At 44.6% G+C, this 15,473-nt stretch overlaps 1 protein-coding gene across 10 annotated transcripts in view; it reads left to right on the plus strand.

Moving 5' to 3' along the window:
* Window positions 1–2,689: 2,689 nt before the first annotated feature.
* Window positions 2,690–15,473, plus strand: part of USP48 (ubiquitin specific peptidase 48) — a 69,846-nt gene continuing 57,062 nt past the window's right edge. For 3 of the 10 annotated variants that reach the window (XM_033433198.2, XM_033433203.2, XM_033433204.2), the window contains exons 1-2: window positions 2,796–3,198; window positions 11,133–11,240. In XM_033433198.2, coding sequence (XP_033289089.1) covers window positions 3,065–3,198; window positions 11,133–11,240 — 242 coding nt within the window. In that variant the 5' untranslated portion in view covers window positions 2,796–3,064. Of the gene's footprint in view, window positions 2,703–2,788; window positions 3,199–11,132; window positions 11,241–14,768; window positions 14,795–15,473 lie in introns of those variants that run through there. The other 7 variants (XM_033433200.2, XM_033433199.2, XM_033433205.2 and 4 more) reach the window with 6 other exon arrangements.

Genomic DNA, 15,473 nt, shown 5'->3' on the forward strand with positions numbered 1-15,473 from the left:
ATTCAGCCTCCATGACGTCCCCTGAATTCCAAAGGGCAGGTTCAAACAGTTGCTAATCAGGGAAGGGAAAGAAGGCAGAAACAAGGGAGGAAGAGTCAAGAAACAATAGTGCAGCCTTGTGGAAGGGTCCTGGTTCCTCCTCAAGGTATATATAACAATATCTGAGTTTTTATGCAGGAACTAAGGCCCCCAGACAGGTGGAGGATGGTAACTTCAGGCTGAGCACAAGATTCCTGGAGTACCGCCATGTCATCTCACCACCAACCAATCAGAAGAAAGCCGCATACCCTGCAGCCTTCACCCCAAATTTTGCCTATAAAACCTCTCCCCCCAAACCATCAGGGAGTTCAGGTCTTTTTGAGCACAAGCCAGCTGTTCTCCTTGCTTGGCCATGCAATAAACCTTTCTCTGCTCCAAACTCCAACATTTCAGTTTGTTTGGCTTCACTGTGCATTGGGCACATGAACTTGTGTTCAGTAACACTGCAAGTTAAGAGAAGAACGTGTTCCCAAGAGGAGAGAGTGAAGAACTAGGTCAAATGCTGCAGACAGGTCAAGTAAAACAGAGTGTGAACTCACCACTGAATTTAACAACGTGGAGGACTTTGGTGACCTTTATGTGGTTGGTTTTGGGGCAAGAGCCTGATTTAGAATGGGTTTAAGAGGGACAGGAAATTAGGGAACTGGAGAAGAGTCTAAATCACTCTTTCCAGGAGTTCTGCTATAAAGAAGAACAGAGAAGTGGGATGGTAGTTGGCGGGGGATGTGGGAGTCAAGAGAGGGTTTGTTAAAACTGGGAGAAATTACTGCATGTATCTAATGCTGATGAGAATCACCCAGTAGAGACTGGAAAATCCATGATGCAGGAGCAATATATCCTTCAAGATTCAGACTCATGTCTCCTATCTCTACTTGGATGTCCCTGATGCACTTAAAATGCAATTTATTAAAAACTGAAATCATCATCTCCCTTCTAAACCTTCTCCTTCTTCTCTGCTTTTTATCTCATTTGGTAGAAACTCTATTCGCTTAATTACTCAAGTTAGAAAACTGGCATATAGCAGGGACAGCACAATGAATAATATTCACGATTTTATCATGTGCTAAGTGAGGTAATGACACAGGGAGCTGTAAGCACCTAGGAAAGGGCTATGACCTACACCTGAAGGTCAAATAACAGAAAGGTAAACAGACTTTGCTTAGACCAACTTATCAAGTTTAGCAATTCCATGTCCTAAATATCTTTCAAGTTTGCCTCCTCATTCCATACCTATTACACTGCCCCATTCTGGCCTTCATTATCTCTGGCTTGTATTACTTCTGTAGTCTTACAAGGTTTCTCTGTCTCTGTCCTTGACCTAGACTGAGGAAGTTATACAAAATGAAAATCCCCCTTATATAACTCACCAGCTTTAAACATTTCAATGAGTCCCTCAGATAAAGCAAAGTCTTGGCCAGCCTCTCAAAGTCTCACCTCCCCTTCTCAGAGTTTGTGACCTCATACCAAGAAGTTTCTCTCTTCTGTGTTTTTGTTCCTTGTAGTTCCCTTTGTCTAGAATGGTACTTTTCTTCTAACCTGGCTAAGTTCTGCTCATCTATTAAGGGTGGATTTAGGAGTTACCCTCCTGGGAAGACTCTCCCCAAGTACTCCAAACCTTCCAAGGAAGGCAAGGGGACCTTACTTTAAGTTTCTACTATTCTCCCCTCACCCCCTCTTGCATAAGTGCAAGGACCATGTCTTATTTTCATCGTTCCTTCAGTGAACGTTTGTCTAAACAATTGCACACATAAAGCATCCAGTCTGGGTAATTCCCTGGTGGTCCAGTGGTGAGGATTCCACGCTGTCACTACCAAGGGCTCAGGTTCTATCCCTGGTCAGGGGAAACTAAAATCCCACAAGCTGTGCAGTGCAGCAAAAAAAAAAAAAAAAAATGCATCCAGTCCAAGGTTACCCAGCTGGCAAGCTATGGAGTATTGTGTCAGAAGTTAGTGCTTAGACCGCCATAGGGCTCTCATTAAAATGCAAAGTTTTCAAAATCCTCACTCAAGCAGTACCCTTTACAGTTCGCAAAACACTCTGATAAGGCTACTCTTTATATCCAGAAGCAGAGATTGAAAAAAGGAAATGTTTTCAAACCCTGCAGCTAAACAGGACCATCATTAAAGAAGAAATCAGCATATGGAGATAACAGCAGTGAGGAGGGTCCACCACTTGCAAGGATGACCTTCCAGGGCAGACAAACCCCGCCCAGGGACCCGCTTGCACCCCAGCACAAGCCAAGGCACAGCAAACCCACTACTGCGAAGACTACAAATCCCAGCATGCCTGGCATCCAGTGAGTGACAGCACGCAACGCATACCGGGACACGTAGTCCAGTTCTAGCTCAGGAAAAGGCCAGAACATCACGTGACGTCAGGAGCGCTCAGGAAAGGAGTCAGAACCGGTCCAGGCTCGAGTTAACCCTTCCAGAGAGCCGACCCTGGTTTCTTTGGTGACCCAGGTTTCAGGTCCCACCCCACAATCCAGCGGACCTATGGTGTGCGTTGAGTACCCTCTCGCGTGATCCTTCACGGTTAAAGGGGAAGTACCAGAGGGCAAGAACAGGCAGACTTTAGCTCTCCAGGTGCCCGCTTGCAAGATTAGTGGTGCGCAGAACGCTATCCTGGACAGGAGCTGAGACGTCGCTTCCCCTGCAGCGCCGGTGAGGACGTGGCAAGGGTCTCGACTAGCGGCTTCCCCTTCCTCCGCCCGTCGGGCAAGAGGCGCAAAGACTGCTGGGAACGCGCATGCGCCCACCGCGGCGGGGAGTACACCTACAACGTCTGCGGGTGCGGGGGGTGTCGGGTGTCCGCGGAGGCGCTTTGCGGCCGGTCGTGCGGGTCGGGTGCGGGCGCGCGGGCGGGCGCCCGGGCAGAGGCGCGCGCAGGTGATTGACTGGCCAGCTGGCTGAGGGAGCGCCTGGTCCTCATCGCTGGCAGGTGGCGGAGCCCATTTGGGCGGTGGTGGAGGCGGCTGCGGCAGCCTGGGCGGCCGGGCTCAGGAGGCACTCCTCGGGCCAAGGCCATGGCCCCGCGGCTGCAGCTGGAGAAGGCGGCCTGGCGCTGGGCGGAGACGGTGCGGCCCGAGGAGGTGTCGCAGGAGCACATCGAGACCGCCTACCGCATCTGGCTGGAGCCCTGCATCCGCGGCGTGTGCAGGTGAGGCCCGCGCACCGGGCCTCGCGCCCCCCTCGCGTCGGACCTTGGAAAACCAGGCCCGGGGCTGGGGGAAGGAAGACGGCGGCCCTTTCCGTGCACCTAGCGGGCGTGGAGAGAACAAGGTGGAGGTTTCCTCCTTTCCGCCTTCTGGGCGACCTGGGAGAAAGGCAGCCTTTCCGGGCTCTGCACGGAGGTGATGCTGCTGAAAGCCCTTCGGAAAAGGTTTTGGGTTTTTATTAGAAGATGGCGGTGGAGATGGTTGAAGGCAGGAGCTAAGACCTTAGGAAACGTTGGTGGTTGGTATATCCTGGCCACTGCTCGGTTTTTTGGTTTGTAAAATGGGAACTTGTGCGAAGTGAGCTTCATCACTGTATATCTCGTATTGGTGTTGACGCTGAAGGCGTGATCATATTTTTGGGTAGGGCGGCTTTAGGAAAACGTACGGTTAGTCTGCGTCATCGGTACCCTTCATCCCCAGTTGACCTTCCCCTCTCTCGGTAATCTAGTATTTTTTAGCCTTTTTTGGGGGGTGGGGGGTCGCTCTGACTGAACACCACTCTACCGAGTACAAAGTTTGAGCTGTGTAAGTGCTGTCCTTCAACTTCTACTTAGCCCGTGAACCTTGTCTTTCCTTTTAGATCGAATCCTTAGCTGTTTTTCCACCTTTTAACGCGGGAACTACAGTTTGTGTCCGGAATGTTGTTGAATTGACTTGGCCAAGCCGGGCATGCTCAGTAGCCTTTCATCAAGCGTTTAGTAAAGACTTTCTGGAGTTTTTACATTCCACGGTGGGATCCGGAAGGAATGGAAGTCAAGGTCTCAGATTTGGAGCTTTAGGTCTAGTACGGGAAGTGAACCAAGTTAGAGAGCTTCCATAAAGCAGACGAATAATTCCAAGCCCTGGGAGTCTGGCTCATGAGGAGAGCAACAGGCAGTACTGGAGTGACGTGGCCGTGTATAATAGATAAGCTTCAGTCAGTTTCTCCACATATTAGGTTCCAGAGCAACCAAAAAATAAAAACTCTTTCATTGTAATAGTTATGATTTTAGTGGAAGTAAAGGAGTAGAAATTAGCTGAGATCACTATAAGGGGAATGTCACGGATGTGAGTTTTAAGCTGCAATTGCAAGGTTTATATCCAAGCAGTTCTTTTCATAAATAGCTTTGAGATATAATGCACACATCATATGATTCACCCATTTAAAATGTAGAACCCAGTATTTTTTATTTGTATAGTCACAGGGTTGTTCAGCCCTCAGCACAATCCGACCCCCCTAAAAGGAGCTCTGTACCTGTTAGCTTGGCACTCAATCCTCCCTGTAAACCCCACTCCCCGCCCCCCCCCCCAGTTCGAAGTAACTACTGATATACTTTCTGCCTCTAAATTTGCCTATTCATATGGCCATTTCATGTAAATGGAATCATACAGTATGTGGACTTTTATGACTGGCTTCTTTGACACCATAATGTTTTCAAGGATCATCCATGTTGTAGTATTTGTCAGTATTTCATTTCATTAAAAATCGTTTTGTAAAAGTCATGTAAAACGCACAACGAAATTTACCATTTTTTAAAAAAAATATTTATTTTTGGCTGCGTTGGGTCTTCGTTGCTACTCACAGGCTTTCTCTAGTTGTGGCGAGCAGGGGCTGCTCATTGCGGTGGCTTCTCTTGTTGCGGAGCACGGGCTCAAGGCACGCGGGCTTCAGTAGTGTGGTGTGTGGGCTCAGTAGTTGTGGCTCGTGGGCTCTAGAGCGCAGGCTCGGTAGTTGTGGTGCGCGGGCTTAGTTGCTCTGTGGCATGTGGGATCTTCCTGGACCAGGGCTCGAACCCGTGTCCCCTGCATTGGCAGAAGGATTCTTAACCACTGTGCGACCAGGGAAGTCCCACTATTTTTAAAGTACACAATTACACGGCATTAAGTACCTTTACGATATTGTACAAACATCACCATTGTTTAGTTCCGGAACTTCTTCCATCACCCTAAAGGGAAACTCCATATCCATTAAACTCCAGTCATTTCCCATTTCCCCCTCCCCCACCCCGTGGCAACCACTAATCTTTTTGTCTGTAGATTTCTTTATTCTGGATATTTTATATACGTGGAATCATACAATACGTGGCCTTTTTTTGGTCTGGCGTTCACTTATGATAATATTTTCAAGGGTCATACACGTTATAGTATGTATCAGTATTTTATTTCTTTTTATGGTTGAATAATATTCCATTGTTGGATATACCACATTTTATCTATTCATCAGTTGATGGATTTAAATTTTCCCCCCAACTTTATTGAGGAATAATTGACAAATATAACTATATATTTAAAATGTACAGCATGGTAATTTCATGGACCTTGTGGAATGATTACCAAGATCAGGGCAATTAACACATCCATCATCTCACAGCATAGTTAAGTTGATGGATATTTTGGTTATTTCCGCTTTCTGGCTGTTGTGAATAGTGTTGCTGTGAACATTTGTGTACAAGTTTTTGTTTGAACACCTATTTTCAGTTCTTTGGGATATATACCTAGGAGTGGAATTGCTGGGTCATAGGATCACTATGTTTAACGTTTTGAGGAACTGACAAATTGTTTTCCAGAGTGGCTGCACTATTTTACATACTCACAGACAATATATGAAGATTCCATTTTCTTCTCATCCTTACACTGTTTTTGTCTTATAGCCATCCTAGTGGGTGTGAAGTGCTATCTCATTGTGGTTTTGCTTTGCATTTTCCTGATGACTAATAAGGTTGAGCATCTTTTCATGTGCTTATTGGCCATTTGTAGATCTTTGGAGAGAGGTCTTTTCACATCCTTTGCCCATTTTAAAATTGGATTGTGTTTATTACTGAGTTCTAAGAGTTCTTTATATATTCTGGATATAAGTCCCATGCATTTGCAAATATTTAATCATTCTGTGGGTTCTCTTTTCCCTTTTTTAAAAAAATGCTTTTCTTATTTATTTATTTTTTGACTGCGTTGGGTCTTCATTGCTGCAGGGGCTTTCTTTTTTTTCTTTTTCTTTCTTCTTTTTTTTTTTTTTTTTTTTTTGCGTTACGCGGGCCTCTCACTGCTGTGGCCTCTCCCGTTGCGGAGCACCGGCTCCGGACGCGCAGGCTTAGCGGCCATGGCTCACGGGCCCAACAGCTCCGCGGCATGTGGGATCCTCCCGGACCGGGGCACGAACCCATGTCCCCTGCATTGGCAGGCGGACTCCCAACCACTGCGCCACCAGGGAAGCCTGAGGGGCTTTCTTTAGTTGCTGAGAGCAGGGGCTGCTCTTCGTTGCAGTGTTTCTCATTGTGGTGGTTTCTCGTTGGAGAGCACGGGCACTAGGCACGCGGGCTTCAGTAGTTGTGACACGCAGACTCAGTAGTTGTGGCGCACAGGCATAGTTGCTCCGCGGCACGTGGAGTCTTCCTGCACCAGGGCTTGAACCTGTGTCCCCTGCATTGCCAGGCAGATTCTTAACCACTGCACCACCAGGCCGTGTCCCCTGCATTGGCGGGCAGATTCTTAACCACTACGCCACCAGGGAAGTCCGGTTTTGCCTTCTTTGAACCGGCACATAGCACAAAGAGCCTGGGAATGTTGAGTCAGTCACCAAAGTTTTGGAAAGGGGTTAAAGTTAGGCAGTGACCTGCTGTAGCGCCCCTCCCCCCCTCCCCCGTCAAAGGATGGGGAGCCTTCTGAATTCCTTATTTGTTGACATCTGGTTAGAGACCCGTTTGTGATTATGAAATAAAATGGTAGAGGGACAAGAATGTTCTTAATTAGAGGGGACTAGTTTGGAAGGGAGTTCCTGAACTCAGTTAATGGACCTAACCTAACCAACTGTCATTCTGATAGAGTGGTGACATTTGGAGTTACAGAAACAAGTTGAAGTTTTTGAGGAAAATTCAGACAGTAAATGGTTATTATTGGAAACATTTCAGTAATCATTGGTTAACCTATTCTCTCCCCCTCCCTCCCTCTCTTTCCTTCTCCCTTTCTCTCTCTCTCTCTCTCTCTCTCTCTCTCTGTGCACACACAAATCACTTTTTAGAAATCTGGTGCTGCATTAGGCAAAGCCTTAGTGTAGTCAGGGGTCTTCCCTGGAAGCAGGAGAGTTGGCTTGCTATCCTTCATTGATTTCTACTTGGGCTGTGTGAAATGATGTCCTAAGAGCCAAGAAACTAAAAGGTGTTGAGGGAGAAAAACAAAGCAATAACTCTTTAAATGACCACGCAGAGGGAGTAATATCTCCACCCTCCTCTCCCATTCAAATAATAAAATTTCTTTGTACTGCATAGCATCTATGAAATCATTGACTAAACTTCTGTCCATTGTGCTGGAAAACATACTCCTAAATGACAGATCCTTGGAGATCTGTCAAAACAGAGCTAAAACTACCACTCTTACCTATGGTCAGTGTAGAAGGAACTTTGCACCCCTAGATACTTAGCCTACTGTTTTTTTTTCCCCCACTTTGCAGTTTTTGATTTGTGAAAAATTGTTTCCTTTCTGTACAGTTTTGGATATCATTGCAGATGTCTCCTTTTCCTTCTTGCCCACACCATCTCATCAGCTCCCAAGTCCTATTTCATTGCATTGATAGGCTGGAATTCAGCTTTCTTCCATTGCTTGCATTGCCACTAAATTGGTTTAGACTAGGAAAATTGTTATGTCTCAGGCTTTGTTCAGCCTCGGTCCATCATTTACATTGCTGCGAAAGCGTTTGTTGGCCTAAAATCACAGCGAATAACGTCACAGCTGCTTAACGTGTCATACCAAACATTTGGGGAACCTGCCCTCTGCCTACTGCTGTAGCCACTTGGTGTTCTTATATCCATGGCCCTAGAAAAAAAAGTACCTGTTAGAATTCTTCATTTTGTTTCATTGCCACAGTGTCAAACATATTCTGTGGACACGTGCCCAGAAGTATTGAAACAAAATATTGGTGCCATTTAACATTTTGAGACATTTTCTCAAGTTTTTCCCAAAGCGTCGTGTTTAACAATGAATGGACAGCGACTCTCACTTTACCATGATTCATGATCAAAACTTTTTTTTTTGGCCGCACTGCGCGGCCTGTGGAACTTCCCTGACCAGGGATCAAACCTGTGCCCGCAACAGCAGAAGCAGAGTCTTAACCACTGGACCACCACGGAAGTCCATCACCAAAACTTTTTTTGCTGATTTCATAAGTGAAAACATCTTTCATGGCTGTTTTAAACTCACATTTCTCTGGAGCTGAATGTTTTCCCCTGTGTTTGTTAACTGGTCTTATAAGAAAGCTTAGAGGAAGAGGGGCAAAGCTGTTTTTAAGAATTCGGAGATCAGGGAGTTCCGTGGAAGTCTGATGGTTAGGACTTTTCACTGCCGTGGCCCTGGGCTCAATCCCTGGCTGGGGAACTGAGATTCTGCAAACGGCGTGGCGCGGCCAAAAAAAAAAAATTAGGAGATCTGTTAGAGACTGAAATGGATTGTTGGCTCTTGGAGGTAAGTTAATAACAGAAAAAGCTTTATTTCGTTAGTCCATATTTGTTAGGGTTCCTAGATACAGGTGACAGAAACTTTAACATAGTGTAAGGGAAGTGCCTCAGTTAACAAATCTAGGGAGGTGTTTGTTTTAATTCAGGAAAGATGTGGACAAATAAATGATGGCTAGGGCAGAGAAACACTTGAGCCCAGGAGAGAGTCATGAACCTCTTACAGCTGTTTCTCATGCAAATCAGCATGTTGTTTCCTTCTTAATGTTAGGACAGCTAAGCTGTCAGAAGGGTCTGCTACTGAAGAGGGATTGTTATTTTGGGGTTGTTTGTTTTGTCTTTCTCTCAGTTCCCATTTTAAATATCTTGTGAGGCTGGTTTTGGGTGCTAGATGGGAGCTGCATCTCAGCAGCCCTTGCTAGAACCACAAGAATGGAGGAACAGTTTGTTCTCAAAGAAAAATAAAACAGGCAGGGGGAGCTGAAGAAACTAGGCATGTACAGTGATAGTCAACTGCCACACAAAACAAAAACCTAGTCGTAAGCCGACTGATGCATAAGTAAATGAGATACGAGTAGTGGGAGAGAGCCAGGGGAGAACCAGGATGGTGCTCTTCATGCTTTGTTTTTGTCTGTGATTCAGTTCTCCCTCTCTGATTCCCCTGTAGGCAGAAGGAAGGGTTTCTGGGAAGAAGACCAGTGGGGAGTCAGTAGAGGGTACCCACTAAGGTTGTAGGAACTTACTATTTCAGAGAAGGTGAATGGCATCACTCTACCTAGATTAAATCGGGGCTACTTGTGACCTTGAAAAAGTTACTTGCTTTTTAAGTTAGCATTAGCAAATTCAGATGCTTTCTAGGGCCAAGTAAGTTGTATAAATTTGAGTCAACAGGCTAGGGTATTTACACATCAAACATGTAAACATGTGTCCCTGTCTCACCTGTCTCAGCCTCCTTGATCTGTCTCTTACACTGATGGAAACAGGTATGCAGAAGTATTTTTCTACTCTAAGAAAATTGGTACAGGGCTTCCCTGGTGGCGCAGTGGTTGAGAGTCCGCCTGCCGATGCAGGGGACGCGGGTTCGTGCCCCGGTCCGGGAAGATCCCACATGCCGCGGAGCGGCTGGGCCCGTGAGCCATGGCCTCTGAGCCTGTGCGTCCGGAGCCTGTGCTCCGCAACGGGAGAGGCCACAACAGTGAGAGGCCCGCGTAGCGCAAAAAAAAAAAAAAAAAAAAAAGAAAATTGGTACAAACAGGATGATAGCTGATACTTGACACCTGTAGCCTACTCCTAATGGGGATAAAAAGGAGCTTGGGGCTTTGGAGACTGATTGGGAGAGGTTTTCTTCTACAGGGGGATTTCATCTAGCCTTCTGTACATGGCATTCTGCTGCACTGCTTAGGTTGGCTTGGAAGTAATGGCTTATAATATAAATTTTTATTTATTTACTTATTTATTTATCTATCTTTGGCTGCATTGGGTCTTCGTTGCTGCACACGGGCTTCCTCTAGTTGCTGTGAGTGGGCGTTATGCTTCATTGCGGTGCGCAGGCTTCTCATTGCAGTGGCTTCTCGTTGCAGAGCACAGGCTTTAGGCACGCGAGCTTCAGTAGTTGTGGCTCGCGGGCTCTAGAGCACAGGCTCAGTAGCTACAGCGCACGGGCTTAGTTGCTCCGCAGCATGTGGGTTTTTCCCGGACCAGGGCTCGAACCCATGTCCCCTGCATTGGCAGGCAGATTCTTAACCACTGCGCCACCGGGGAGTCCCAATAGAAATGTTTTTATGATTTATGCTTCTTAAGTAGATTCTCCACTGCTCCAAACAAGAAAATAAATAAACAAACAAAAAAATCCTGCACAACATTGAGCCCATGTACCAAAAAAAGGCTTGGCCTCAATTTGGAAAGCTTTAGTTGGTTAGCCTAAGCTACTTTGAATGCAGTGGCTCACCACTGACTTTGGTTCTCACCTGGAGTGTGTCCTTAGGCACCCGGAAGCTATAGATTTTCTGGGGAGGAGGGTGGCGGCTGGTGCTTTAACACAGGTTCATCTCATCTACACGGTGATGGCATTTTAGCTGATGGAACCTTATTCAGTAACACCTCACCATCAGTTAATTTAAGAAAAGCAAAAACAAAAAAACAATGCCAGCGTTCTAGGGCTAAATAATACAAGTTGCTCCCAGCTTCTCACATCTGTTTTTGGAAGTCTTTTTAAAGTTAAAGAAACCTATTGTGTGACATTTTTACTTCATAGCTGTGTATTTTATTTGCTCATTGAGGCCAACTTTGGACCAAGTGTACAAGATTTATTGTGTGTGTGGGAGGGGAGGAGCGTGGACAAGGAGAGCCTCCTTTTGTTCATTTTCTCTATTTTGCTGTTAGGAACAGGAGACTAAAATCAGAATGGTTCTAATGGAACCGTAGTTGAGAGAATGATCTGTGCTTTTGACCCACAGGAGAGTGCCTGTCTTCCCAGCCAAAACCTGTGAAGGACTTACCCCTCCCTTGTTTACGAGGAGAAAACAGACTTGGTATACCTTTGAAAAGCATATTGGAAAGAGCAAGTACATACTTACTTAGTTTTAGAGATAACATTTTCACTCTAGTTATTGATGCTAACTTTTCCTGTTCTAAAGACCTTGCAGGGCTTCCCTGGTGGCGCAGTGGTTGAGAGTCCGCCTGCCAATGCAGGGGACACGGGTTTGCGCCCTGGTCCGGGAGGATCCCACATACTGTGGAGCGGCTGGGCCCGTGAGCCATGGCCGCTGAGCCTGCGCGTCGGAGCCTGTGCTCCACAACGGGAGAGGCCACAGCAGTGAGAGGCCTGCGTACCGCAAAAAAAAAAAAAAAAATAATAATAATAAAAAAAAAAAAGAATCTTCCTTCCTTATTTATTTATTTTTTAAAAGAATCTGCCTGGTAAGTCCTTGCCCCTATTCCAAGGAAAGATTTTAGGTTGCTTTCCCCTGTCTCTGAATCAGGTTTTTTTGTTTGTTTCTTTATATCTTCTCTTGGTAGAAGAGAAAAATTACTTCTGTGTAAAAGGAGAGATTGCTTTTACTCATTGTAATTCCCTTGTAGTAGTCCTTTACCATTAGAGGTGAGTTATAGGCACAAAAAATAACTCCTTTTAGATCCTCCCCCCTTCCACCACAGTGGATCAGTTGTACTTTTATTTCCTTAGTAAGTTACTTTCCAACCTGGCTTTGACATAATCCTGAAGAAACTGCTCTTAAGTTGGCCAAACTTGTTTTCATTTTTATTTTTTAAAGCCAAGAAGACAGTGTGTTTAAGTGGAATATTAAGAACAATTATTTACTGATTTCCCGATTATGTAGTACTTCCCAGAGTTCTAAATCTGAAAGATACAAAATGTGATGGGGGAACATAGGAAGCCCTTTATTCTTAGTTTTGCAACCAGCAGGTAGATGTAAACCTCCTCAGAGATGGTTGTTCCCAGGTTATAGTGCGTCTTGTTATCTAAACAAACAAACAAACAGGTCTGTCATACCCCAAACACACTTTTTTTGGCCACACCACCTGGCATGCGGGATGGGATCTTAGTTCCCTGACCAGGGATCAAACCCGGGCCCCCTGCATTGGGAGCATGGGGTCGTAGCCACTGGACCACCAGGGAAGTCCTCTTCACACCCTTTTTTTTATTTTTAAATTTTTTTTTTTTTTTTTACGGTGTGCGGGCCTCTCACTGTTGTGGCCTATCCCGTTGCGGAGCACAGGCTCTGGACGCGCAGGCTCAGTGGCCATGGCTCACGGGCCCAGCCGCTCCGCGGCATGTGGGATCTTCCCAGACCGGGGCACGAACTGTGTTCCCTGCATCGGCAGGCAGACTCTCAACCACTGTGCCACCAGGGAAGCCCTAAAGATTTAATTTTACTTATTTTTGGCTGCATTGGGTCTTCTTTGCCGTGCGTGGGCTTTCTCTAGTTGCGGTAAGCAGGGGCTACTCTTCGTTGCGGTGCATGGGCTTCTCATCTTGGTGGCTTCTCTTGTTGCGGAGCACGGGCTCTAGGCACGTGGGCTTCAGTAGTTGTGGCTTGTGGGCTCAATAGTTGTGGCTCGCGGGCTGTAGAGTGCAAGCTCAGCAGTCGTGGCGCACGGGCTTAGTTGCTCCGCGGCATGTGGGATCTTCCCTGACCAGGGCTCGAACCCGTGTCCCCTGCCTTGGCAGGTGGATTCTTAACCATTGCACCACCAGGGAAGTCCCCCCCACACCCATTTTTAAACACTGCTTTGTTCCTTGCTTTTTTCAACTAATGATATTGTTACATATCACAACATAATAAAGTTTCTCCTTATCTTTTTTTCCTAATTACAGTAATTTCCATTGCTTGGCTGTATTATTTAGCAGATTCCTATTGATGGGCATTTATAGTGTTTCCAATCTTTTACTGCTGTCAATAAAGCTTTAGTGGGTAACCTGAAATATTCAGAACATACTGACTTAATAAAGTCCTTCACAGCAAAAGAAAATCTCGTATGTTACAGTCAGTTGTGTATCTTAAGTCTCCTTTAATCTGGATAATTACTCAGTCTTTCTTTGTATTTCATCATATGGAGGTTTTTTTTTTTAAACATCCTTATTGGAGTATAATTGCTTTACAACGGTGTGTTAGTTTCTGCTTTATAACAAAGTGAATCAGCTATATGTATACATATATCCCCATCTCTATATGGAGGTTTTTTAAAAGTATAGGACACTTACTTTGCAGAAAGCTTCTCAACTTGGATTTGTCTGGTGTTGGCTTATAATTGGGTTTAGGTTATTCACTTTGGTAGGAAAACCACAGAAGTGATGTTGTGCTCTTAGTGCATCACACCAGGAGGGGCATACAGTTAATTAGACCCATTACTGGCTACTTAAACTTTGATCCTTTGGTTAGGTGGTATCTGCCAGGTTTCTCCACTGAAAGCTATATTTCCTTTTGTAATTAATAAACAACTTGTGCTGGGATACTTTGAGACTATGTAAATACTCCATTACTCCTCAAACCTTCCTACACTGGCATCCGTTGACAGTCCTGCATGATTTCGTTATTAATCTGATGGATGCCAGCCAAATGGTGAATTTCTAATTCTGTCCTTTCTTCCACATTGATAGTTGGCTTTCTTCTTTAAGGAGGAGATTTCTCATCCATCCATCCATCCACCCACCTTACTAATGGATTCCTACATTATTGAGCGGATTGTAATCCGATCATTATTTTGTTGCTCAGATTGTTCCAGATTTGGGTACTGGGAGGCCCATCCAACCTCTTCCTTTTAACATGTCCCCCTCATTCTTTGAGTACATCCTTATTTTGGGGGCACAGCAGTATGTCCATGTTTATCTTGCCCAGGCTTCAAATTGGCCATCTCTCCCAGGAGCTCTGGGTTCTTCGCGTGGGGAATATTTAGAAATCAAGATCTGCTTGCTCGGTGTGTTCGTGTTACTGCTCTTAGGCCCTCGGCTGACAAAAAAGCTGTCTCGTTTAGGCTGCCCATTAAATCTAAATTTCAGATAGACAAATACTTTAAAAAATATAAATATGTCATTGATCTGAAATTCAAATAACTTCTGTCCTGTATTTTATCTGGCAACACTAATCTACCTGTCTGTATATATTAAGACCCTGTGGATTTTGACTTACCACCTGTTATTCCTAATCAATACTGCAGGGTTGGTTTTATTCTTCTTCCCTTATTTGTAACTTTCCTCTCCAAAACTTGATTCCCTTCATCCCCAGTATACATGTACTTATTTGTTAAATTGCAGAATGTACAGAAAGTTTCAGAATTGTTAACCCATGTATCTTTGAAAAGGAAGCTATTAAATAAGTTTGTTGTTTGTTCCTTATGTCTTTATCCTGACACTAATAAACTTGCTAATGACCAAGTTCAAGTTACTTGGGTCAGTGCCCCACCCTCTTCCTTTCAGTGTATGTAACTCAATTGAAATATGTTATTGTTTGTGTTGAATTTAGGGTTCCCTCCATCCTTACTGATTTGTGTGTAACATTCACATGGCCCCCAAATTCAAAAGTGTATGGAACGGTATATTCAGGAAAATGTCCAACGCTTCTTTTTTTAAAAAAATCTTAATCCTACTCATGTTCTACAGGTAACCAGTTTCACTAGTCTCTGATTTATCCTTTTGGTGTTTTTCTTTTTTTTAATACTGTTATTTTTTCATTGAAGTATTGTTGATTTACAATGTTGTATTAATTACTGTACAGCAAAGTGATTCAGTTATACACACGCATATATACATTCGTGTTTTCCTTTTTGCTCACATGAGCAGATACATGTGTATTTTATTTCCCCATCTTTCTTAACATAAAAAATGGCATGCTATAAATAACTCCCTTGTACTTTGCTTTTTGCTCATTAATATATCTTAGAAATTACATCAGTTCACAGAGATCGTCATGTGTTTTTCCTGTCACAGTTGTGTGGTACTCCATTGTGTGGATGTACCATATTCCCGATGTTTGGTCATTTGGGTTGTTTCCAGTATTTTGCAGTCACAAACAGTGCTGTAATGAATAACCTAGTGTATGTGTTTTTGCACTGTTGGAGGTCCATCTTCAGGATGAATTCTTAGAAGTGAAATGGATAGGTCAAAAAGTAGGTGTGTATGTAGATTTGTTAGCAATTGCAAAATTCCCTTCTGTCAGAGTCCTACCAGTTGGCATTCTCATCAGCAGTAGATGAGTTCTGTTTCCCCACAGCCTCACAAACTGGGTGTGATATTATGCTTTCTCAGTTTTGCTAATCTAATAGATGAGAAATAGAATTTT

The sequence above is a fragment of the Orcinus orca genome, chromosome 1 (assembly GCF_937001465.1).
Source record: "Orcinus orca chromosome 1, mOrcOrc1.1, whole genome shotgun sequence".
In the NCBI taxonomy this organism is placed as follows: domain Eukaryota; kingdom Metazoa; phylum Chordata; class Mammalia; order Artiodactyla; family Delphinidae; genus Orcinus; species Orcinus orca.